This window comes from Chaetodon auriga, chromosome 11 (assembly GCF_051107435.1).
Source record: "Chaetodon auriga isolate fChaAug3 chromosome 11, fChaAug3.hap1, whole genome shotgun sequence".
Taxonomy (NCBI): Eukaryota; Metazoa; Chordata; class Actinopteri; order Chaetodontiformes; family Chaetodontidae; genus Chaetodon; species Chaetodon auriga.
In genome coordinates, this window is record NC_135084.1 from 9,078,300 (window position 1) to 9,102,768 (window position 24,469).

The 24,469-nt window shown below is 44.2% G+C and overlaps 1 protein-coding gene across 11 annotated transcripts; it reads right to left on the reverse strand.

Moving 5' to 3' along the window:
- Positions 1–626: 626 nt before the first annotated feature.
- klc1b (kinesin light chain 1b) lies at positions 627–24,120 on the reverse strand. 11 transcript variants are annotated; one of them, XM_076743826.1, is made up of 17 exons: positions 24,018–24,120; positions 16,740–17,010; positions 16,136–16,366; positions 14,550–14,631; positions 13,937–14,165; positions 13,724–13,811; positions 12,996–13,097; positions 12,263–12,436; positions 11,491–11,590; positions 9,985–10,037; positions 9,649–9,716; positions 9,327–9,435; positions 9,166–9,174; positions 8,741–8,893; positions 2,464–2,588; positions 2,249–2,306; positions 627–2,131 (listed from the first exon to the last, which is right to left on the reverse strand). In XM_076743826.1, the coding sequence occupies exons 2-17, from the start codon at positions 16,986–16,988 to the stop codon at positions 2,057–2,059; spliced, it is 1,905 nt and encodes a 634-aa protein (XP_076599941.1). In that variant the 5' UTR covers positions 16,989–17,010; positions 24,018–24,120; the 3' UTR covers positions 627–2,056. The 11 variants fall into 11 exon arrangements, 8 of the variants coding, with proteins under 8 accessions (XP_076599941.1, XP_076599942.1, XP_076599944.1 ...); XM_076743827.1 differs by lacking the exon at positions 24,018–24,120 and adding an exon at positions 21,260–21,536; XR_013077829.1 differs by lacking the exon at positions 9,166–9,174 and having other exon boundaries at positions 9,320–9,435.
- Between the last annotated feature and the right edge of the window lie 349 nt (positions 24,121–24,469).

Consider the following 24,469-nt stretch of genomic DNA (forward strand, 5'->3'; position numbering starts at 1 on the left):
GCAGCAGTGAATGTGTGTGGACACTCAAACATGAAATACAAAATCCAGCCCGCCTTACTTTCCACAAATTCCAAATTTCTGAGGGAAATGCAGCACCGCAGCAGGAGAAGGAGCTTCAACACACACACTATTTCATCAGCGTCTGACGGCATGATGTCAGCTCTCATGCACTTACGAACTCTGCGACCCTGACTTGCTTCTTTGCCTTCAAAGAAAGTAGAGAGAAGCAGCCTGACAGCTCTTAGTAGAAGTAAACCATACTTGGATCAGTTCATTCAAAGCTCCCAGAGTTCCCAAAGGGCCGAGGCTCCACATTACAGCCCTGACATACTGAGAGATTACCAGTTAGCAGGGCTGACTTCGACCAGGAGGAAGAGAAACTCTGGGAGACACATCTTGGCAAGGAATCAGTGCTCACAGCGTTCCCACACTTACTTAAGACGGCGACATTTAGATCTTGCTCAGTGGAATTCACAGTTATAATCTGCAGGTGTAGTCACAGGGCAAGTGTTTTCAGGCTGATACATTCAGTTCAATACAAAGCAGGACATCCACGACAGCCACATATAATCTCATTAATAAGAATCTCAAGAATCTCTCAAGAATAAATGGCAAGAACACAACAATGGATAGAAAATTATTGGTTTTATTTCTTTAAATCAAGATCGGACAGTGGTTGAGATTTACTACCAAACAGTATTTATGATATATGGGATTGTTTAAGAATCAGATCCAAACAGATGCACATTCAACTCTTACCAATAACTGATTATGAACCTAAAGAAACTCTACTCACACTAATCTAATGAACTGCATGATTTGTGAACTTGTGATCAGATTCTATTTTATAAATTTATTATAAAGGGGGAAAAAAAGAAGAATAATTCTGAGACATTCCAGTTCTTTTGAGTAGCTTCACTAAAAAACAAAACAAAATGCAATCAAAGACAGAAGACACCCATCTGAGAATTGTGCAAAATCTATCATTATCACATAGTAGAAATCTAGACACACATTCTAATCACTGTAAACAACACTGTAAGAAGATGTGCTCACAGCTGGCAGCTCAAACCCACCACAGGTCTTGCATGGCACCAGAGATCATTCAGGACGACCAGGATGAATTAAGCATCCCAGTTCAGCCTCATGGTTTTTTTCATATATACACAATTTAAAAACATTTTCACGGCTGTGTTTTTCAGCTCACTGACGCCATAAAAAGACGATGTTTTTCTCTAATGGAAGAGAAAGTGGTGCAGGAAGAAAAACAGTCACACACACTTGGATCTCAAAGCTGTTGAGATTAAAGCAGCAGCGAATTTAAATTTGTTTTCCAAAACTTTGCATGAACAAAAGTCATCCCTAATGACTCACATGACGCACGTCATGTCGGGAGGATAAATATTTCACCCTGTTTCCCAAAGCTTCAACCAACACCTCGCATTGCAAGTCAATCTCCACAGGCAAACGTGTCGCTATTTAAAATGAACATAAAAATTAGCTTTTTAACAGTGTAATCATGTCAACTTTACATCGTCATCTCGAACCCAACAGACCTATTTAGTATATTTCTATTTTTTGGAAAAACAATGAATGGCACAGGAGGACACAAATATGTCAAATCTAAACAACATAAGGAGAAATATATGAGAACAGGTGACAACATGGCAACAGATGAAGTGAAAGTGCAGAGTCACAGTGATCATTAATAAGGGGAGGGGGTGAGGTATGTTTCATTGGCCACATTTAGGAGGCACTGAGGCGACACCACTATTGATGGGGGAGCAATCTGTCTCTCAAACACCAGAAAGCAATAAGTCGAATTTAAAAACAAACCCGCTCTGTTTGTTTATGTTTGGATGACTGAAAACATCTTTGGGTCTGAATCGTGGAGGAAATGGGTCTTTGGGTCGCATGCTGACAGGCAGGGGAAGGGCGTGTGGGAGGGCTGACGCTGTCTGGTAGTGTATTCGGTGATCATTGTGGCTCCGAGAACGAGCCGATGGAAGGAGCGTCTTTGGGTCGGTGAGCAGATCGGCTACCTGCCCGCGGCGGCTCAGTTTCCACTGTACAGATCCACGGTGCTGGAGCTCAGGCCCCGACTCTCCCTGAAGTTACTGCCTCCCCGTGTCTGACAAACAAACACAAGAGGACAGAGCACAGATGCAGGAGAGAGGATGGATCGAAACATTTCTGACAATACTGCACAGATTTAAAACAGTTCGACTTTGAACAAACTCTTCCTCACCTGGAACGAGTCATCGCTGGATTTGTTCAGGTAATTCAAGGAAGCGGCTCGCTTCATGCTGTTGAGTGAAAAGTAAGAAAATAATGTGGGTGCACTGTCTGAGATCAGCGTACAGGCTCAAAATAATGTTATTCATGTAGCTGCGGGTTCATTTTGAACGATAATTTGCTTTAAATGTCTTCTCCATCACAGCAGAGGACTCTCTCTGCTCTTACTTGGTGCTGCGGGGTTCAGGCGGTCCGTTGCCCTGCAGTTTCTTCACCAGCAGCTCGCTGCTGCGACGTAAAACGTCCCTGAGCCTCCCCAGAGAGCCGCTGCGCTGGAGGGCTCCGCTGCCGTCCTGCAGACACACACAATCATCAACCCGTCCGTTCCACGCTGAGGAGGTGGCCACGAGAGAGCTGAGAGCTCAGAACTGATTCCCTTCTTCGTCTTAACATTTGCAGCTCCATCTCTGTGTTTGCATGTTTATTGTGTTGGTCAGTCCTGTTCTGAATGGCTGCTTACAGCCAAACCACATGAACATGATGTCTTATAAAACAGAGGGTCTAAACATGATACGACCAGTAAAAAACAGATGAGGTGATAGTGAAATATTTCATTAGATCTATAAATGTGTGAGAGTCATTTCATTTCCATCATGATCATCCTGTGACCACGAAGCAAATGCTCTGTCACACCATCAGAATCAGCTGTGGTCACTGCAGGCCAACACACACCCATCAAGCAAGCTCAGTGTGAAGGCCTGACGGTGGTCCAGTGGTTGTGTGTTGTTGTGTGTTTTTCATGTAGTAACTGGTGCTTCCTTGATTTGAAACAGAATCAGCAACTATTCTGACACTCGAAACATGAAGTTGTTTCAGTCTTTCAGTGGGAGGATGTGCTGCTTTGTCTTGAGACAGTAAACTAGAGATCTTCAGGTTCTGGTCTGCTGGTCGGATAAAACAACGTGAATACGTCGTCTTGGCGTGATAGACATTTGTCACTTTTTATGACCAAATTGATCAACTTGCTGATAAGTTGCCCGAAAATGAAAATATTCAACCAACTCAGAGCTTCTTCACAGTTCAACTAATTTATCCATCGATCCATCCATTCATTCATTTTTAGGTTAGTCTGCTCTTCATCACACACCAGCTATCCTGGTACACGTGTACATGCCTCTGGCTTTGTTATTACTTAGTAACAGTGTTTGAGGTGCGATCAATACAGACGTATCACCAGCAGGGGGCGCTGTGGATAAATGAGAGGATTTGCATGCGTTTGCCAAGGACTAAACATTCCTGTTCCACTGGGCGGCTCTGCAGGCGCCACGGAAATGTACGAGAGTTTTTTTCCACTGAAGCACGTTAATGCACACGTCTCCATCCGACGCAGAGAAAACACACAAGCTCACAAATGAAAAACTTTATTTGAGAATACCAACAAGTGTTGATGCAATAATCATCACAATGCAGAATGGTAAATATAATGCAGTCCTACTTACTAAGATAGTGCTTATAGACCTTACCATTTATGTTCTTCCACTTTAGGAAACTGAAGTCACACTATATATGTCAAGAATAGACAGTTCAATAAATAAGCATTCCACTAACACAACAATATTGTCATAATTATGTGATGTACATAGTCAATTCTTTTGTTCAGAGTTGCATTAGAAGTATAGGAGTACTCGTTGGAAGGAATGAAGAATCAAGGCAAGTAGCATACTGAGAAGCCGTGTAGTGAATGCACTTGTCAAATCTAGAAACACAGCCTACGATTACACTCCCGAGATGTTAAAGTCATTGTACATTCAGTAAGTTAAACATCTGAAGCAACATGTTGATCTTGAGGAAACACTCGCACTGTACTTTCAGTGTCTAAAAACATGATTCACCAAAGTGACAATGTTTACTTGCGAACGACTGTGAAGGAAAAAGGCAACACACTCCATTAAGCTCTGTGTTCGAAAATACAGTGTCCACAGCCAGAGAGGGCACTGCGACTGTACCACCAAAACATACACAAACACACACTAGAACTACTGTGGAATCCAGGCTTCCATTGAAGTATAACACTAGCTTCTACTCCTACACCAACAAATAAAGGCAATTCTGGCCATTTGGGGCCCTTATTTTGAAATCTATTATTACTGAGCGATCTCGGGGTGGCCAGTTATCTGTGCTCGATGCTCTGGTTGGTCGCGGTGACACTGGCTTCACAGCGTCCGCCGATGTTGCTGATTCCCTTTGTAAATGCAAGCTGCTGCGCACATATTGTACCAGTGCAGAGCGAGCAGAGTGAATACTCCGTCAAACCAAGGACACTGAAGTCAGTGAGAGCAACTTCTAAATGAATTCCCATGGCAACAAGAGCGTGCTGTGATCTGACCAATCTGCTGTCAGCTTTGGCCTATTTGACGTTGGCCCTTCGGGTCTTTCGCGACAGGCGACGCGACGGCGCCGCTGACAAACTGCTGCCTCAATGTTCAGCCACAAAATAATCACCATTTAAAAAATGTAAACAAACTTATAAAAAGAAATTCAAAGGAAATATATCTAAAAAAAAAAACAAATATAGCGATGCTCCCTGCCAACAAGGCCGCAGAAGTTAAAAAGAAATGACATTTCTTGATTTGCCTGTGAAGCTACGCCTTTATTTCCAAACTGTTTAGGCATCTGTTCTCATTATCGCATGAGTTAAAAACACAACACTAGAATAATGGCAGAAAATACCTTTCTCTAAAAAAAAAAACAAAACAGAAGACACGGTAATGGCTAAACAGGATGGAAGCGAGCTTTGAGGTCAGCCTTCGCTTGTTCTAGTAACAGACTGCGAGTGCTCAAGGCAACAAACAAATTGAGAGTACGACCAATGCAGAGCTACTGCGGAACTTATTCTGGAATATGCTGAATCTACGGTGGCTGTGTCATCCGACTGTTACTTTCCTGCTCGTCTATACAGCAAAATAAACCCAGTATGCACCTATGAAAAACCACAAATGGCCGCTGGAGAGAGGAAAAATGCGCGAGTGACTTTTCCTCACAGGGAGAACATTTCACACACAATGACCTTTTTTTTTTTTTTAATGTGAAGTGAGAGAAAGAGTTTTGAAGGAACAATTTCTGAAACGGTGGGCGACGCAGGGTTAGTGAGAGGAAAGGACAGAGCAGAGATGAGAAGACCAAACGTCCCAGCAGCTGTCAGATGAACAGGGGACAGAGGTGACAACCAGGAGAGGGGGGGGCTTTTTGAGTCTCTGCCGGAGGAGGGGGGGGGCACCGGGAACGGAAGAGGAGCTGTTGGTTTGTTGGGACAGAGAAGGCCAGAGGGAACGACAACGCACGTCCTTTTGCTATTGTGTTGGGGAAGGAGAGAAGGATGGAGGAATAATCTTGATGGCTTAGGCCTGATAAAAGAGAAAGAGAGAAAGACAAAAACGGCACACATTGTAAGATTAAGAGCTTTGGGTTGGGTTTCCTCTGCCTGACACCTGCATGAGCTTCATCCTGTTCCTACTCTTCACTGCACTCCTCTGACGTTAACTACCCTGCACCAGGTTAACTGTGTCAACTGCAGCTTGGGGGTCTTGTTGTATAGTTGTGTAAACCCCAGCTGAGGGATCCCAAACAAACAAAAAGGATCCAGCAGCACAGGAGCTGCGTTTCTCTCTGAAAAATTACAGCTGTCTCAGGAGCTGCACTACAGCGAGCGGGTCGGTGATGCAGCAGGGGTTGGTGGTTGCAGTCACCGTGACTCAGCTGTTTTCCTTTCCTCTCTGGGTATCAGAAAGTCTGGACTTGGCACTCTGCACACGGCCAGTGACTGCGCACTGCAGACGTGGAACATCTGCAAGCATCAGCACTGAGACTGGTGCACTAATACAGCCATTACACTGATGACAAGAGGGACTGACGTATGAATGATATCTACATCTACAGCATTTGAGTCCAGAAGCCCTGCATAAACTAGAACAAGATAAAATTCCCTACAGGAAAAATCTGTATCTGATGAAAGATGGAAACATCTTAATATCTGGCACAAGTCTCGGCTTGCCCTGTGCTCTACTGCCTGAAAAGCTGACTAATCACTTAGCCTATTTCTGATGACACTAATACCAACCCACCCAAGCAAATTGTGTGGAATGATAGTTGAAGAGGGAGAGTACAATCCACTGAGTAAGAAAAGGAAATTTGATTGACAGGCTGATTGGTTGTCATGGCAAGAGTCATCAATAAGGAAGTAGGTTAGTGGCACACAGGGAAAGAAAAGGCAAAGGAGGAAATGTAGAAAACATGCAAACTGACAGGCAGCACACTGAAGCGTCTAGCCGAGAGCACAAAGCACATGGCGGACACACACGTACTTGAATGTCAAATCATGCATTTTAACAAGCCACCTCTTCAGCGTTCCTCCCTCGTATCCCTCCACCTGTTTGACATAAACTAAGTAAATGAGCTCCGGTGAAGTGGCACTTAAATTAGTCCCGTAATTGAAGATCAGGTATTTATTCAAATACCTAATGATGAAGTGAAGTGTCAGGATCAGCTGTAGGAGTATGGAGACCCCTCCTACAGCCTCAGTGACATATCAGACTCTGAGAGCAGAGCGAGGACATGTTCAGGCAAAGCGACACAGTAGGTGAGTCATACTTCTGATGCGCCTCATCGCTCAGCGAGTATCTACACACAAGCAGACGCTACTTTCCAAGCCTGTTTTCCAACTCACAACACAGCCGAGCTGTAGTTACGTCCATTAAGTTTGCAGCTTTTTAAATGAATGGATTGATGGACTTTGTTAAACAATCTTTTAGTCAAAAGCTCAAGAGTTTGGTGACAAATTTTCTTTCAGAAAAAAAGCATGAGAACGTCATGAGGGCATTTTCCGTGTCTGAATCTCAGTTGTACCATGATGAGCTTGACCTGGATAATGAAATGCCTGCACACACCCAGCAGCTCACTGCATGCCACCACATGTTTCAAAGACAAACAGGTGCTCACTCGGGTGTATGCGCATGCCGTTGCATTCGTCAGTGGTGCATGTTGAAGCGGTTCGGAGTAGCCGTGCTATGCGCGCGTGTGTCGAGAAGCATTCGCATTCACACAGCCAGCAGACAAAACCCTACCTTTCTACCTCATGTTACTCAGAGAGAGTGAGCAGCAGACATCAGGTTAACAGACATTTCTCAGCGAACACGCATGGATCCATTAGTGTGCATGTTAAGGGTGAGCCCGGCAGGCTGGCATTGCTACATGCATGTTTGGACTGGGTTGGTGCGGTGAAGGGCGTGGCTGCACTTCAGTGAAGGGAGAGGCACAGGCTCAGGCGAGGCATCTCTGCTGGCACACTCCTGCCCTCTGGCTTATATAAGCCTCACCAGAGGGCTTCTTGGAGCTGGGACACAGCTCTAGCGGAGCATATTTAACTGCATACACAGCTACACTGAATATCGGGTTTTCAGCAGCAACCTCTTTAATAATGAGGAGAGGGGAGAAAAGTCCAATGGGACACACTGTGCAGATAATAAAAGCCCTGTGGTGAAATGACACTAACGATTGTTGGAACACAGCCGTGGTGGATATTATAATGAGGCAGTAAAACCAGCAGGGCGAAGCATTACATATCAACCACCCAGTTTCCTGGACGGAGGGACGAGCATCCAGGATATTTGGGAACCCTGACAATTGAGTTTAATTGTGGAAACAGGAGACATCTAATTGGGATTTAGACAGGCGGTATCTCTGTGAGTCCCACAGAAGCAAATAAATATTTAACATGTTGCCAGGGTGCCAGAGGATGAGCTTGTGCCTTTTTGTCTCCGCTCCACTTGTGCAGAAGCAATGCCGGCAAAACAACCACTGATTAAAAACAAGACACTGAGACTTCATTGTCAAGCAATGAACAACAGAAACATGAACATCTAGGTCCAAAGCAAACTCAGGTGCTGTCAAAAACAACAGGTCAGCATGCCAAGACACTCAATCAGCTTTACAAAAGGAAATTTCCCAGTTAACCTCGTGAGAGGAACAAGGCCTATCTACATGGAGCTGATGGACTGGTACAGGTACGGTTCACTGAGTGCAGCCGATGCACGAACAGGGAGCGAGCAGCCATTCCACTGTTTGTTTTTACAAAAGGTCACTCATATTGAGTGACATCATAAAAGAGGTCACACGGGAAGGACTAATTTGTATTTTCGTGCAGTTTGACCACAGTGAAGAGAAGGCCTTCCTGAGCTTCCTGTGAGGCTGATGGTTTAGTGGGGCTTCCTGACTGGCTCTGATCATTTAGGTCCAGGATCAGAGGAGTCAGAGTCCTGCTAACGGTAAGTGCCTGCTTCCTCTCATCTCACCTTTCAAATGACGCAACATGTCGTCCTTTCTTTGAAATCCTACTCATTTGTAGGCTTTTCTGTACCAGCCCATGCTCCCTGTGACTTTTCCAACAAGGCCTTGTTCTTCCAACGAGGTCACCGGCCGCGTTACTTGACTGTAGTGGATTTGTACTCACCCCGTTCCACTCCACGCCCATACTCACTTCCTCGCCGGTCTCAGAGCCGCTCTCATACTTAACGCTGGTCAGGCTGTCCCTGCTCCTCCGCCTGTCGCCCTCTGTATCCTTCAGGATCTCCACCACACGTGTCTGGTGGATGGGGTCGATGCCCTGATGGGAATAACACAGAGGCACGACACACAAACAAACAAACACATCACAATCAGAACAGGCTCTGATGCTCTTAATTCTCTGATATGGGTGAAGGTGCAAAGTTACATGGAGGTATTAAAGGGATTTTATGTTCTCTGTCTCGTTGAATGCATTCAAAGCACCGGCATGGAAACAAGGGAACATTTTTAAATGACTGTGTGATGGGAGTGATGTTAGGGGAGAGAGGTGGAGGCTCTATGGGGGCTATCAGTTAGAGACAAACCACTTACTGTGTTGCTCTGGATCCATAGCAATGTAGAGAAAGGGAAAGAAATATCATGAGATTTGCTGTCCTAACACGGGGAATATTTTTATCAATTGACACAAACAGGAACTGGTAAGTTATCTGCGTGCAGAAATGGTCATCTTCAGTTCAGGAAATGCTGCTGACCTGCTTGCGAGACCTCACGGCACACTCTTCCAGGGTCTCGGCAGCCTCTAGCTTGCCCTGTCGGCGGTACAGGGCCCCCAGGTTCCTCAGGGTGGTGTTCACTGTAGGGCTGCACAGAGAGACATGCACACTGATAAGTACCCTGGTCCACAGAAACTGATGTGTTTGGTAATATATTGCTAAAAACACAGGAGGAGTCACTAAAAATGAAGAAGAAAATCCAGAAGGAGTCCACGCCTTTCTAAAATACTCAATGTAAAGTGATTCTTCTTTTTGGCTTTTGACCAACTTCTGAAAGCATGCTTATCACGCTCTGCCTCACCTGTTGACTTTGCAGGCCTTGTACCAGCCTCCGTACTCTCCGTACGGAGTGTTGTCTCTGTGCTTGCCCTGGAAGTAAATAAGGGAGAAGAGGAAGAGTGTGAAGAGGAGTGGTGCTTTGAACTGGTTCAGCAGCATTTTTCCTGTGTTTACACACAACTATCATTTGCCTACTGGGGCTTATGAAGTCTGTGTGAAGAACAGCACCAGGAAAACTGCGTTTCACTTTCCAGGAAGTGTTTTTCTGTGTCATAACCTTGAACCTGGCAGGTTTCATTCATTTCATTTGTAGCTTTTGCTCAGAATGACACAAGGTTGATTACACAAAGGCCCTCACCTTGCTCATCTCCTCTCTTTCCTCTGCATGCATCCAGATGGGCTTGTTTTCAGCTGCAGACAGACAGACAGGAGAGGTGGTCTACAAAAAGTACAGCAGGACCGGAAAACAGCAGGACTGGTTGACCTCAGGGTGGCTCATAGAATAAATCGTGAACTATTCATGATGCAGGCTGAGCTTCGCATGCTAACCCACTGACTAGGATAGTGACAGCAGCTTAACCCGTGGTGCAGACTGTTCATTAGTCTGTCAAACACACCTGCATCTGGTCTAGAATCATCAGCATGAAACATGACAATGAACCACAGTCTGTTGTGATCTGAAGTATAAATATTAAAAAGCTGGTCAAATCTTCCCAACAGCTGTTAATAATATCAAGACTGATTAAAAACAGTATGTTCCTGGGCTTATTTAGCAACACTGTCAGTACAGTAACACACAGTAACACGTCTTCATTTCAAATTTAATCTTTTCAAAAACACTTGCATAGATTCTTCCCCAAATTAAGCAAGAACTAAGTGCATAGATCTTAATACATAAAGCACTATAAATGCACCATTAAATTGCTTTGTTGTACTGCAGCCTCAGCGTGAAAGAAGGCGATGCTGGTGATGGAATATAAACAGTGAAGATACAGTGTGATCACCTCATAATACCAGCACTCATGTCATTTTCACATACGATGAGAACAGTTAAACATTTACAAGTGACCGTTATTAAACATTCATGCTACAAATTAATTAAAAATGCCCCAAAAAGAGTATGAATGTCCCAAATAGAATTCATACTTCCTCAAAATCTACAGATATTTAACTCCATTTGCAGCAGTTGAAAACCTAAACCCAACTGTTGATGCCTTATACTCCTGTGCTGCTTCTCCTTAACCCTCAACTCAGCAACAGGTTTAAAAAACAAAACAAAACAATCAGACTGCTGTTGTCAACTTATGTGACAGATGAAAAATAAACCTCCCAGAAAAATGTGAGATGCTTCTTGCTTTCGCTCAGAAAGCGTCAGAGCTGCGCATTGTGTCGAGTCCCTTTCATTCCTCTTTCAAAGCAGTCGATCTAATCCCTGGAGGAAAGCCAGCACAGAGCTTAGCTTAAACTAAGAGAAAAGAAAATTGCAAGAGTTCATCTGCCAGACAAGTACACTCTTTATTTTCCTCAAATAATCTATTTCGAGTCCTCTGAGTGGTGAAGGCGGGCACCCTGCTTAGAACACCGTCCACTTTTTAACCATCTGTCCATCACTGACCCTGCTCGCTGCTGTGAGACAAACAGTAGATGGAAGATAAGACAATGGTGGAGGAACACTGAAACAAACAACAGATCTCATCTCTATATTCTGAGAAGCAGTTTAATGTAACCCACCACCATTTTCTTGGGATAACTTTGTATCTATTGTGTTTCTAGGCTGAATGAAAGAAGAATCTCCACCACAGATTTACAGAAATAAGCCTTTAAACATGTGCTGTACTGTGCAGTATCTACTACGAGGCCTTACCGTCAACAGATCCGAACTCTTTCTCGTGAGCGCGGGTCAGGATCTCTTTATACAGAACCTCAGCCTCCTTGTATTTCCCTTGTTTGAGAAAGCAGGACGCCTGAAGAAGAAGGACAAGTGAAAGCACATTTTAGTGCTGGATCAAATGGGCCTATTGACTCGCAATGTGCTTGCTGAGAGAGCAGGAGCAGTCTGCATATTCCTCCTGTGCACCGTGACTCATGAAAAATGATACAGCAGCACAGAGGCCCCCCTCGCTGCCTCCATACAGCCTCTCTCCATCATCAGTCAGACAGCGCAGAAGCAGACAAAGGACAACTGGCTTGGTACTCTACAAGCATTGCTAATTGAAACATAGTTGTGGTATGACCCTTTGAGGATGAGGACTCTTGTGCTGAAAGAGTACAATTACATTACATTCAGCTGCCTTCCACAACTTGTATTTTTGAGAAGCCTCTGTTAAAAAACCAGGGTCTATTTTGTGAAGTCGGGTACACTGAAAACCAGAAAAACATCAGCCGACACAAGTTTTAAAGGACATTTCAAGTGCAAGCAGTTAGAGTTTAAATGCTGCACTCCCCTGCAGAGACCAGGCTCAGGCTGGCAAAACAAATGAGCGACTCTGCTCTCAATGAAACTATGCTCCATCTGTGTTTACCTTAGAATCAACAAGGAAATCAATAGGGACTGTGGTGCTTGTGGAGGGTTTGAAAGGCAAAGGGGAAAAAAGGCTGAATAAAAGCTGCTGTGACGGAGGCAACTCGTCTCTCACCAGGTTGTTTTTAGTTTTGGCCACATTGGGATCATCTGGGCCCAGCCTGCACTCGTAGATCTCCAGGGCGCGGCAGTAGTAGTACTCCACCTCCTCGTACTTGCCCTGGTTCTGGCAAAGCAGGGCCAGGTTGTTCAGCTGCTTGGCCACATCTGGGTGGTCTTTCCCCAGGACCTGACGGCAATCAAGAAGCAAATGTTTTGAATTAACATTTCAGTGTGCATCCCAGCCTCGGTGCCTTTGGCTTTCTCCATGATTCTCCCCCCGTCTGTACACTTTGCTGCTCTCACATCTGGCTGCAGGCTCTCAGGAGATCTAATAAAAGGCTGGCTGATCAATAAAGAAGGTACAGAATAGAGCTTTCAGGCAAGGAGAGACTCATTGGACCAGAGTGAGCTCTGTAGCTTGGTCATGTCTCCTATCTATCTCCTGCCTCTCTCCCCAATGCCTGCCATCCATTTTCAGCCGTGCTCTCAATTAAACTCTCTAATTCCCCCCCGACGGAGAAGGACACCCTGCGGAAACTTCACAGACAAATTAAGAAAATCATTTGCTCTTTTCTCTATTTATAGTCGCTGATGTTTCAGTAGCTCCAACTGACATTTTGGAAATATTATCACTGTTAATTAGTTTATTACAGTGAGCTAATTGTTCACTGGTTTAGCCTTGAGATGAGGCCTTGATAGCAGCGCTGTGGCCAGCTCTACTGGTGCGATCCAGGGATATGGCCTACCTTTTCTCTGATCTCCAGAGCCCTCTTGCACAAAGGCTCAGCCTCCTTGTACTTCCCCCTCTTTCCGTACAGCACAGCCAAGTTGTTCAGCGTTGCAGCAACCTGGACAGACAGAAACAGAAAAAACCCAAATAAGGTCACTAACTTTGTAATATCGGAATCTAATTTAATGTTGACGTATCAGTCATAAAAATGTTTACTGTTCGATGAAGCAGCCCATTTAAAAGCCTTAAAGCCACCTGGATTACATAGGATGATAGTGACCTGCCTTTGTGATTCATTATTCTGTGCTGAGGATTGGTCTGAGTGACAGGAGTAACAATATGAGGCAAACTGCAAAGCCCACAGAGCTGCAGGGACCAGCACCCTGCTTTAATAGCTTCCTTTAAGCTTTACATGGTGTTTTGGTGCCACAGTGTGAATAAATTCTTACAATCTGCTCACAGAGGCGATGAAATATGTAGTATATTTTAATGTTGTATTCCAATGTATTTGGCTCATGCTGGATGCATGAGCAGACACTGAGTGGTTGTGATTGATTACTGTCGAGCCTGCGGGCACCTGGTCAAACGCCCAAACTTTGATAGTGGAAAAAATCCATACAGACCTACTGGAACAGTGAATACAGAAGACTGTGTGGTTATGAACCCTGATGACTAATGTGATCTATCTAAACATGATTGTGTCCACATGAAAATATCGCTGCCCTGATGATGGCGGAGTCTTACAGCAGGGTGGTCTTTGCCCAGGGTTTTCTCCCGGATGGACAGAGCATCATTGAGCAGATGGGCAGCCTCTTTGTACTTGTTCTGATCCCTGCATGGGTAAAAAGGAGACACAAGGACAACGTGATGAGACTGAATGTTTCGTGTTCTTTGACAAAATCTATAGCAAGAGGAGGGCAAAGATAAAACTGGGCTGGATATGAAGACATTTCTGACCTATAGACCAAGGCCAGGATGTTGAGCATGGTGGCCACATCTGGGTGGTCGTGTCCAGAGGTCTTCTCCAGGTCCTCCAAAGCCTGCTTGCAGAGGGGGACAGCCACCTCGTACCTGCCCTGGGAGGCATACTGGATCACCAGGTTGTGCAGGGTTCTCAGACGGGCTGGGATCTCGTAGCCCCCCTGCTGGGCTGCAGCCACGGCCGCACTGTTGTGTTGGTGCTGCACTGTGGGGTCACATGCACGGGGCAAAGGTCAGCTTGGACGCCAAAGGGAGAAAACTCTGAGCTGATTACATCACTAACTACATTTGCATGCACACAACACTGTGGTTTCAGGGAGTAATGAGATTAAGGGGAAAATTTAATTAGTATTTAGACACAACATTATCTACTGCAGTATCCTGGATTTAACATGGAGTCTTTGTCAAAGCACGTGTGCTGATTGTACAGTTTTGTTAACATGACTGATGCTTTTTATCAGGAAAAAATACTTAAATTGCCCTTTTGAACATTCACTGACATAGAAAAGCTATATGATCAGGTTTTACAGTGTCGTGGCTGTGTGGAATCATAATGTCATGCTAAATTGCTGAATACAGTTGCTCTTACTTCCTTGGCCATGCTCCTCCTCATCATTGGGGAAGAGGTCGTCCAGGGAGTCCTTCGGTGTCTCTCGGTCCTTCTCCTCCTGCTGAGATGATAAAACAGATCTGACAGTCAGATCCTCCGGCAGACAACAGGAATCAAAGATGAAAATTCAGGAATCATCCATGTCACATATGTGAGCTCATTATTTCAATTTGGCAGGACTAACTGGACTCATCCATATTTATCAAAACACTTAAAGTACAACTGGAATTGTCTACTAGAGCAAACATATCTGCTCTGTGTATCACATGTCCTGTGTTCTCCAAAAAACAAAACATAAACCATTAGACCGACATTTAGATTGTATGTATTTGGTTTCATGATGGCGACCCGGAGTTCTGCATGAAATCAAAGGAATGCTGTTTGCTATCCGTCTGTGTACATTGAGACCTTATCTCATTACAGCCAATCAAACGTCAGCGGTTCACTGCAGGCAGAGCAGACGCATTCACTGAGGCAGACAGTAGTCTCCTTCACATCTGAGTTCAAACATGAACACACGACCTGTTCTACACCGCAGCTTGTTGAACGAGCCACCAGACAAACAGTCTATGGAGTACAGTCATGCTCATGTCGGTCTGCATGCTGGAAGGCTAATTAGCTGCCTAGATGCAGCTCATTAAACATGTAAACACACCTGCAAATGTCACTTCAGTTGTGTTCCTTACTCTACAGCGGAAGTTTGTTTGTCTCTTGTTCCCGACGGGTACACTGACTTATATTTCCCTTAAGATCTTTTTTCTTCACTTTAATAACACAAAACCATTAATAATACATTTAAAGAACATGCTGATATTATTTTAGACTGAAAGTAGGGAAGACTGAATGTAACTGCAGTTGGACTATGTTGCAGCAGCTAGTCAAAAGCAGGAAAATGGAAAGCTTCTTCATCCAGAGCAAGAACAAGGATCCTTCAGGCTACGAGCCGGATGGGTTCCTGCAGAATATTACAGCTATCACAGCCTCTCTTTGTGACTAAGAATAAGGTCAGAATGTGCAGCGATTCATCCTTCCCATCCGATCGATGAGGACCTGTCCAGTGAGGGTCATTCCTGGAAGACCATGCAATTTCTTATTCCTGTCACAAACAGCTGTGTTTTTTCTGCTGTATCAGATATCACTGACAGTTTGCTGCTCTTCAGAGTTCAAGCAGTCATTTTCTGGCATATTAAAAATCAAATTGCTCCAAGTTGATTCTCAGCACAGGATTTGTATTAGTATTTCCTGAAGACTTGTTTTATTTTGCTAATGATAACCAACAAGTCACCTCCATTTTGCTGCATAGGCTAAATAATAAATGAAATCTGAATCCAGTCAATTGATCTCGGTGTGTTCAAGTTACCGGCGCTCTAAAGGAACGATATATTTTAGAGAATCCTGTTACGACAAGAACATTCAAACCACAACACACAGAAAATGGTGGAATGAAACACCTCTAAATGTAACAGCCCAATGTCACTAAAATACATCAGTGTCGATGCATTAGTAATTGTAAGTGTGGGGCTTCGCTCTTGATGCCGAGCTGACTGTCAGTGTACAGTACTTACAGTTGGTGAGACATCCTCATCGTATTTTTTGAGCTGGTTCATGAACTCCAGGTGCTTCTTCTCCTCCTCCAGCTGGGCCACGCTCTGCTCACTCTTCTGCAGCTTCTGCTGGGTGTTGGCCAGCTCGTCCCGCAGCCACTGGTTTTCCTGGCAGAGCCTCCTCACCTGCGCGCGCAGCTTCTGCTTCTCCGACTCCACCGCGTTCAGGTGGTTGGACAGGGCCATCATCACCTGGGATGGAGACAGCATTGAAGAGCAATGATATTGAACAAGGACACAGTGTTCACCAGCAGCAAGGCGGGCAGGAAGAGTACAAAGTGGGGCTGATTGTGAGTGAATCATGATCACCACATGAGCTCAGTATAGAATGAGGAAGTTGTGAGGAAGCAGAAACACACAATGAAGACTGTAACACATGCTGTATGAGTTAAATAACAAAATTCATTGCAATGTGAGCCATCCTATCCTTTTCTGCCAATTCTGACATTAAAAACTGTAATCCACTTTATTTTTTGTGCATGTGCTTCTGGTGACCAAACTACATTTACCCAGAAATAGAATATTTTGCTCTGCTCGTACCTCCCGCCGTGCCTCCCCGTCTTACCTGTGCTTCTCCCAGGCCCAGTTCAATCATCTCCACTGACTTGCGGAGCAGGTTGGACTTCTCATGGACCAGGTTGGCCTCTTCATCCTTCTTTAGGCACTTGATGGTCTCCAGGAGGCTGTGGAGGATGGAGTTGTGCTCATTCTTCAGGGCCTCCAGACCCTGTATCACCAGCTTTGTGTTGGAGATGATCTCCTCCTGAGAGAGCTTCTCGAGCTTCTCTTCCCGTGGATACACCATGGTGGACATCTTCTATGTAGCTCAGGGAAACCTGCGCAGATTGAAAAAAAAAAAGAGAGAGCCGGCTGTTACAACAGGCAGAGCCACTGGACACTGTGGAAACATTTGAACAGCTGCCACAATAAAGCACATTTTCATAATGCTCTTCCAAAGATGGAGCTGCAGCTGTGCTTGTTTAACTCTGAAATTCACAAAAGAGAACCTGAGAGCTCGGCCGAACTGCAACCGTCACGACGTGCCTCTGGTGGCTCTTCCTCTATTTAACTGTAAGCATCTTCACTTTTAAGTGAACTTTCACACTACAAACCAGAGATTCTGTTTAAAGATATCAATGCTTGACAGTGTACGGCTCTGCCCTCGACGCTGACAGACACCACGTCAGCTCTGTGCTCTGCCAATGAGATCGTAGTGTGATGCACCATCACCATGACAGCCATAAAAGAGGAAATGAACTCTTGTTTTATCAGCACAGGGGAGATGAGGGATTCAAATTTCAAGAGCGAGATAGGTCAGCATTTCTTAGAGCAGAGACAAATACAGAATGCGTGCAGTTAAAGAAAGGCACTTAAATAAAACATGAATTAAAATGACTGCATTCCAACGATGAGTCTGGCTGACTTCTCTTCTGCGAGTGTTGAATGAGTGGCCACGTACAAATGACAACCGAACGACAGACAGAGAGAGAGAGAGAGAGAGAGAGAGAGAGAGAGAGAGAGAGAGAGAGAGAGAGAGAGAGAGAGAGAGAGAGAGAGAGAGACATGGGTTGAATGCCTGCTTTCTGTACAGCCGAGAGCCGCAGGGACATATTACTCTGGTGGACAGACTGTTGGGATTTGGCACCTATAATAAGCTCCAGTTGGGAGTAGGGCTGCAGCTTGCTGTCTAACAGAGGGCACACAGATGCTGCAGTGTGGGTGCCTTCTGGTGCCAGCACTTTTTCCAAACAGAGGCCTGGATGGCTGCACAACTGGCCAAAGAGTCAAGGAGAGTATAACATGACAAGAGACTCAGTAATACTGCTCAGCAGCTGATCAAGTCACAGGAAAAAAGCCTCAGTGTCAATAATATTGTGTTCTGAAAAAATGTCCGCTCTTTGGTGAGTGCATGGAACATGTGCTATTTTCCCCAAACAGTCTGAAGATAACCTATGACTCACAGAGCCACGTCGCTGTTGGCTACATCGTGCAAATGTCAGTGCAAAAACCCGGCCCTGCCCTTTCGACTGGGGTACAGGCAATGTTGAGCTAGTGCTTTCTGTATGTTGGCAGCAGCGAGGAAAAGAGGTAAAGGACGGTGGGGACTTGCAATAATAAACACCAGCTGAGAGCCATCTGCCAAGAGAAAAATATACGACACCATTAGTGAGCCACTCCCTGCTTTGCTACTTGCATTTCAGCAATGGTAAAGCAGAGCATTTAGAAAATAAAAAAAGACCAAACAAAAGCCCCAAACAGCTGCACAACACAACTGTTTGCTTTGTAGATGTTACAACAGAAGAGATAAGAGATATCGTTGGACTCATCGCTGTAGCTCTAGTGGCTGCCCATCTTAATTAGTTAGTTTCAATGTCATCGCAGCTCTGCTTTCAGAACATCTATTTTGCTTGTGTATTTTCAGTGGACCTCAGTGGCTCAGCTTTCATGCTGCCACTGGCAGGAACACAGACAGCATGTCCACCGGGGTCTGCTACTATTCTCCAGTAATTACATCCCTCCTGTGGTGCTATGCATGTCACATCGTGTAATCACAGCTAGGCTCTGATGATATAGGATGCTAATCTATTTCATGATGGACATGAGACAAGCACAGAGGGGCAGCAAACTGCAGTCGACTAATGGCCGACTGGACGTCAGCCTGTGGAAAGGAGCTTGAGTCAGGATGACACAGGAGCCTGTGTACCACCAGCTGAAGGCTTTGGATGGGAAGGAGAGCAGCGGTGATCAATGTCAGGGAAGCTAACACAGTGGAGTGTATAGAGAAGATACAGAGAACACATATGTGCCTCTGTTGTCAGCTGAAACCCTCTCAACTTGAAATTATGTTGTTTTTCCCTCCTCCTTTCCTCCAATGCTTTACCATTTTCAGGTGATGAATCAGTTTACTTTAATCCATTGAAGAATTTATTTTAAAAAACACAATGTCCAAAGGATGCACCAGATTTTCCTCTTTTCCAACAAAAAACAGTTTTGGAAATTTTCCATCAAATTCCTAAAGCCTCACTGAAATGTGGAGTAAGCCTGATATCAACGCAGACAGAGGCTTGTTTAAGCTTTAAAAACACTGAAGCAGTGCTGTATGATTAATATTGAACATATTACCCAGAGGTGACATTGAGCATCTCTCACCTGCAATTTAGCACTTTATTATAATCCATGATGACTTTTTTACTTTCTTTTCACAGGAAGAAAGAGAAGAGCAGTAAAAAGCTAATTCACTGAGACAGTCAACCTCTGCAGAGAAGAGCAGGGTGACAAGATCATGAAGAATCTTTTCATCACACATCAAATGAAACAAAGCACATGATCAATCAATGACAACATGCACTCTTTGTAAAGAACTTCACAAGTTTTCTGATAATCAGATATAGAAGAAGTGTGACCTTGTATTTGCTAGCTTAGAAATCTTTCACATAAAAACATAGTAGAGAAGTACTAAAATCAAACAAGCATATAATCAGATATAAAAAACAGATCAGGAAGATTTCAACAGTACAAAACTGACTACAAAAAAGGCTGCGCAGCAGTCATGGTATGCACACATTTAGTATGCAGAAAACAAAATGACCAGAGGGTTTACAGTCAGCGGTTGCAAGCGTGCAGCACAGTTAAATGTACTACAGGTAAAGTCGGCCAGCAGGCAAGAAGTAACACGTTTTGGGAGAATTTAAATGAAAGAAAAATAGACCAAAGCACAGATGCCTGAAAGCAATTCTGTCCTGACTAGAAAACTAACTCTAAACTTTATATACAAGCCGATTCAAATGCTACAATCAAATCAAGCTGGACTCTCACAGGCATGGTTAAAGAGACGTCTGTCTGTATTTTGAGTTAAAGAGCACCATGCTACACAAAGGGGCGATCCCTAATTAAAGTTGAGTGGGGATTTTAAAACTCTAACTTCCTATGAGGACATGTCAGATAGATGAGGAGAAGTTTGCTTTGCCAATTAGATCCGACAGCACATTTCTCCCTGATAATGTCTGGCACCAAAGCTCTTACCTGCTCTGAACAACAGATGAAATTATCTCTTTGAAACATCAGGCATATTCACAGATCAGACAGCTTATTACCCTGTACAGTTTCTCAGAGTCCCAGCAGTTTAATGCCTGCGTGGATGAAAGGCCTGGCAAGCTGGGTAGCTAACACAGAGGAGAACTGCTTTCATATCAGCCAGGGGAGAAACAAGCAGCTTTGCTTTGATAAAATACACAAACACCTGTATCAAGGCCTTCTGCTTTCTTCAGATGGCTGAAGTTAATATTTCCCAGATCTTTAAAGAGGCGACATAAAGTCCAACAGGCCTGTTGTTTGGTTTTCTTTCTGAAGACTGCCCTTCAATTAATCTTTAACATTTACTTTTTGTGTTACATACACATCACGTGCACAAACGTTAAAACACAACAGACGATATGACATGGCATACGCACTGTGTCCCAGCTCTAATACACGAGGCCCAGAGTATGATTTTTCACACTGCTAAAATGGATCATAGCACTTGTACATGTACATGTTACACATCACGCTATACAGCGGCACATATTCACTTAATCTGGGCTTTTATCCAAATGCCCTCATGATCAGGATCAAGTATTAATCAAGGTTCAGCAGCAGCGAGTTAGGTCACCAGCAAGAAGAAATGTTCACCTCTTAAAGCAAGCATAAAGTAAACATGGTCGGCCACACGAGGAAACCATTACAACAAATCCCCTCAGCCCACAACTACTCGACCTACCATTTTAATATGTACGCAACATAAATAAGACACAGTGCATGAACAGATGTTCCTGCCTCTCCGTGCTACTTTGCAACAGAGGGAGGATTTTATGAAATGTAGCTTTACAATCACATTGTAATCTAAAATCATAAGAGTGGCATGCTTATACAATATATATGACATTATAGTGAACCTAAGCAATGAGAAACAACTGACAAAATATGGTATCGGGGTAAATTACACTCTCAAAGAATCCTTACATTCATTACAAAACCCACTAAATGCCTGCTAAAGGCTTAAGCCATCAATCATTCAGCTGCTACAGCTTGTCAGACCAGAAAACTAACCTTGGTTTCAGTGGCAGATCAGAGCCTCATACTTGGGCACGGAGAAAAGCTTATGAGATAATGACTCCTCCTCCAGCAAAAGCGCTACACGCCAGCAAAGTGCATCATAAAACTGCTGAGCTAATCCAAAGTGATCCTCCTTAAAATGAAAAGGGAAACCTTCAGCGTGGGACAGAGGCAGATGAAAATGAAACAGGACAGGAATGAGAGTGATGAGTGCCAATGGCTGGGACAGGAAGATGGGAGCTGCTTGCAGGATGATGATGACCTTCCCACTGCTTCGTCGGAACAACCAACATCAGCTCAGGGCGCACATCAAGAGACAGCCCCACCCACAGCGGGAGGAGAGCAGAGGAGTGTGGAGGAGCAGGGTCGGATGGGGGAGGGAGCCATCCTGATCTACACTCTGCTCCTCTACACTCATCAGACACAAAGGAAAAGGCCTAATGAGACACAATGACACTATTTACAGGCTCAAAGGGAGTTTCACATGCCAGCAAGGCTGAGGGCACACAACTCACTACAAGGTTAAAACCTTATGTCTCATGGTACCACAGGGCATATGTGGAAATATGACGCTGATTTACACGCAGCTCCCAGGCCTGCAGTCTCACATCAGAGCCAGTTTCATTTTAAAATCCAAAATTAAACAACTTGTGGAGTTCAGCAAATGGTCACAAAGTGATCGGAACATTTGGAGCCCACGAACGCTTATAACATGACACTGGATGTTAGTAATCATATACACCTCCAGAAATGTGGATTCAATCATACATACAGACAATCTCTTCCACAGTTTTCATGGCTGAATAATACGGCAGTGATCTGAGATCCATCTAGTTTCTGATGACATGCTTAAATTGGATTTTCCTGACACAAACACAAGCCAAATATTTGTCAATAGATCGCTTGTGCTCCACTGAAGCATGCTTTTTCCTTTTTCTTTCTTTCTTTTTTTTAACATTATATAGGATCTCCAATTTGTGATGCAAAATAAATAAATACATCCTTAAACCTCTATATTATCAAAATCCTCTTCACCAATAAAAACAAATTTCTTAAAAAAAAAAAAAAGTCTTACTCTGACATTGTTTTGATGAGGTGGCTGGGGAGCGGAATTATATGGGCAACTTCAATGACTCAACCATGCAGTGGGACCAAAGGTCACACAATATTACAGCAATCATAGTGCATCTAGCCCAGAGGCCAACACAAAGACCCGGGAGGAGAGGAGAGTGTTATGAAAGACAGTCCAGTGTTTAAACAAACAACAACTTGCTGGACTCTGTATTGGCTGGTTTATTTCCTTCTGAGCAGTGGAAACCCGGGCCATCTCCCCATCATGTTTGCCGACCCAGGGCTCCACTCCTCATTAGTCTCCATCTCCGGAGAGGCCTCCAGGCTCATATTATCACACCTCCCTTTGGCAAACACCACCATCACTCGGTTCCTCATTTCTTCAAACCCTCCCCACCATCACAACACTACAGTCAACTGGGTTTTTTGCACACTGATCTCCAAGAAGAGCATCAACTAAATGACCCTTAACTGTGTGCACTTGTTACTGCCAAGAGTAATTGCACAACTCATTGAGGCTGCACTTTTCTCTTTTAAAAATGTGTGGATTTGGTTTAAGCAAACTGACAAAGTGTTTGTTTTACAAAACACAGCGCAAGCTATGGAAACAGACCGTGTGTAAGAGGGTGTGGTGCTTGTTGGTAATATAGCAATAAAATACTAGCATAGGAAATGGAAAAAGTCAGGCTGCAGTGGGTGGATCAACAAGCCAGTGGCCAATCTCTGCGCCATCTCCCCAGAGACAAATATCCTGTCTACTTGATGAAGTTTGACACCAACAGATCACTTTGTCTTCCCCTGTTTCCTGCACAAACAGCAATCCAGCACACTGTCCGCATCACTATCAGACACAAAGGAGAGCCAGTCATCAAGGAGGGTGTGGCAGGGCCTGGGACAACCAGGAGGGAAGTGCCACTGACGCCGTCCGTAGTCATCCATCACTCCAGCTGCGAGAGGGTTGTGTTCCCACTCAGCCGTCTGAAAAATGTCGACCTGAGTAGTACTGCTGATGATGCAGGAGCAGCTACCAGGTAAAGCAAACCTCACGAGTTTTAACGTGTATAGCACAGTCCAACACACAGTTCTACACTGATGGAACGTCACGGGTGTTGACAACAACGCTATACATTAAATATCGCGATAACTGCATGTTAATGACTCTGCAACACTACAGTGTTTGGAACACAAAGAATGTGTCTACTGAACATTTACAAATGACTTCAAAACATAAATCAACAGATCAGGGGGTCTATCATTGGACGTGAGCGCTGCTCATTGTTACACTCATAATTTCATTTTGTTCTGACTTTCGCAGTTCAACGGGGCTCCGAATTTCAACCACCATCAACCAGTTTCTTAATTCACAATACAGGCAGATTTCAACCGTTCTCTCCTACAATGGATTCATTGTGATATCACCTGGACGATTACTAATAACTTTAGCTAACCTCACACTGAAGCCTGCTTTCTGATTTATTAAGCGCTACGGTCAGCTGCTAGCTAGCTTCGGCTAATCAGCTAGCATCACCACTCCCTAGTCGTTACGAGTTCGCCCTGTTCAAAGGGCCGAGTTGAACATTTCTATACACAGTACCTTATATTGGTGCTACTTGAACACACGGTCGTGTACATGGTAAGTACACTTAAAATATCAGTGAGCGAAAATACAACTATCACTTACCAAGAGCTAGGACTGACGGCTAGCTCAGCCCCTTTAAATCCAAAATGTCTCCAGCACAGTAAGATTCTCCCAGCAGCCTCTGCGGCTGAGTCGATGTTAGTGACGTCATGTTTTGTTTTCGCTACTTTTCTTTGGGAAATCATCCGCCAGACTATCCATCCATCTATCTATCTATCTATCCGTAGTGCTGTCCTCAAACACGATTTCTCAAATTTTTACTTGAAAAATATGTAAAAAGTCCACTGCGCACGTGACAGAAGATGATGCCTTTACCTCTAAGGTTAACTTCTAACTTTCAAGGACCACGCTATAATCAATGGATAGATCATAAATTCCACTGCAGAAAAAATACCATAAAGCATATAGTGACATCTGGTGGTTAACTTTCGTGCACTGACAGACGACAGTAGTCGCAACAGTTAATCCATGAACACATTTCCCCGTCTCCTTTG

Bases quoted from the DNA above. Each gene is read 5' to 3' on its own strand.
- klc1b (XM_076743826.1), bottom strand. From the start codon at position 16,988: ATGTCCACCATGGTGTATCCACGGGAAGAGAAGCTCGAGAAGCTCTCT. The intron at 12,437-12,995 runs GTAGGCCATATC...GATTGCCGTCAG, and splicing joins CTCTGGAGATCAGAGAAAAG to GTCCTGGGGAAAGACCACCC. The intron at 2,132-2,248 runs GTGAGGAAGAGT...TTTGTTTGTCAG, and splicing joins CCAGCGATGACTCGTTCCAG to ACACGGGGAGGCAGTAACTT.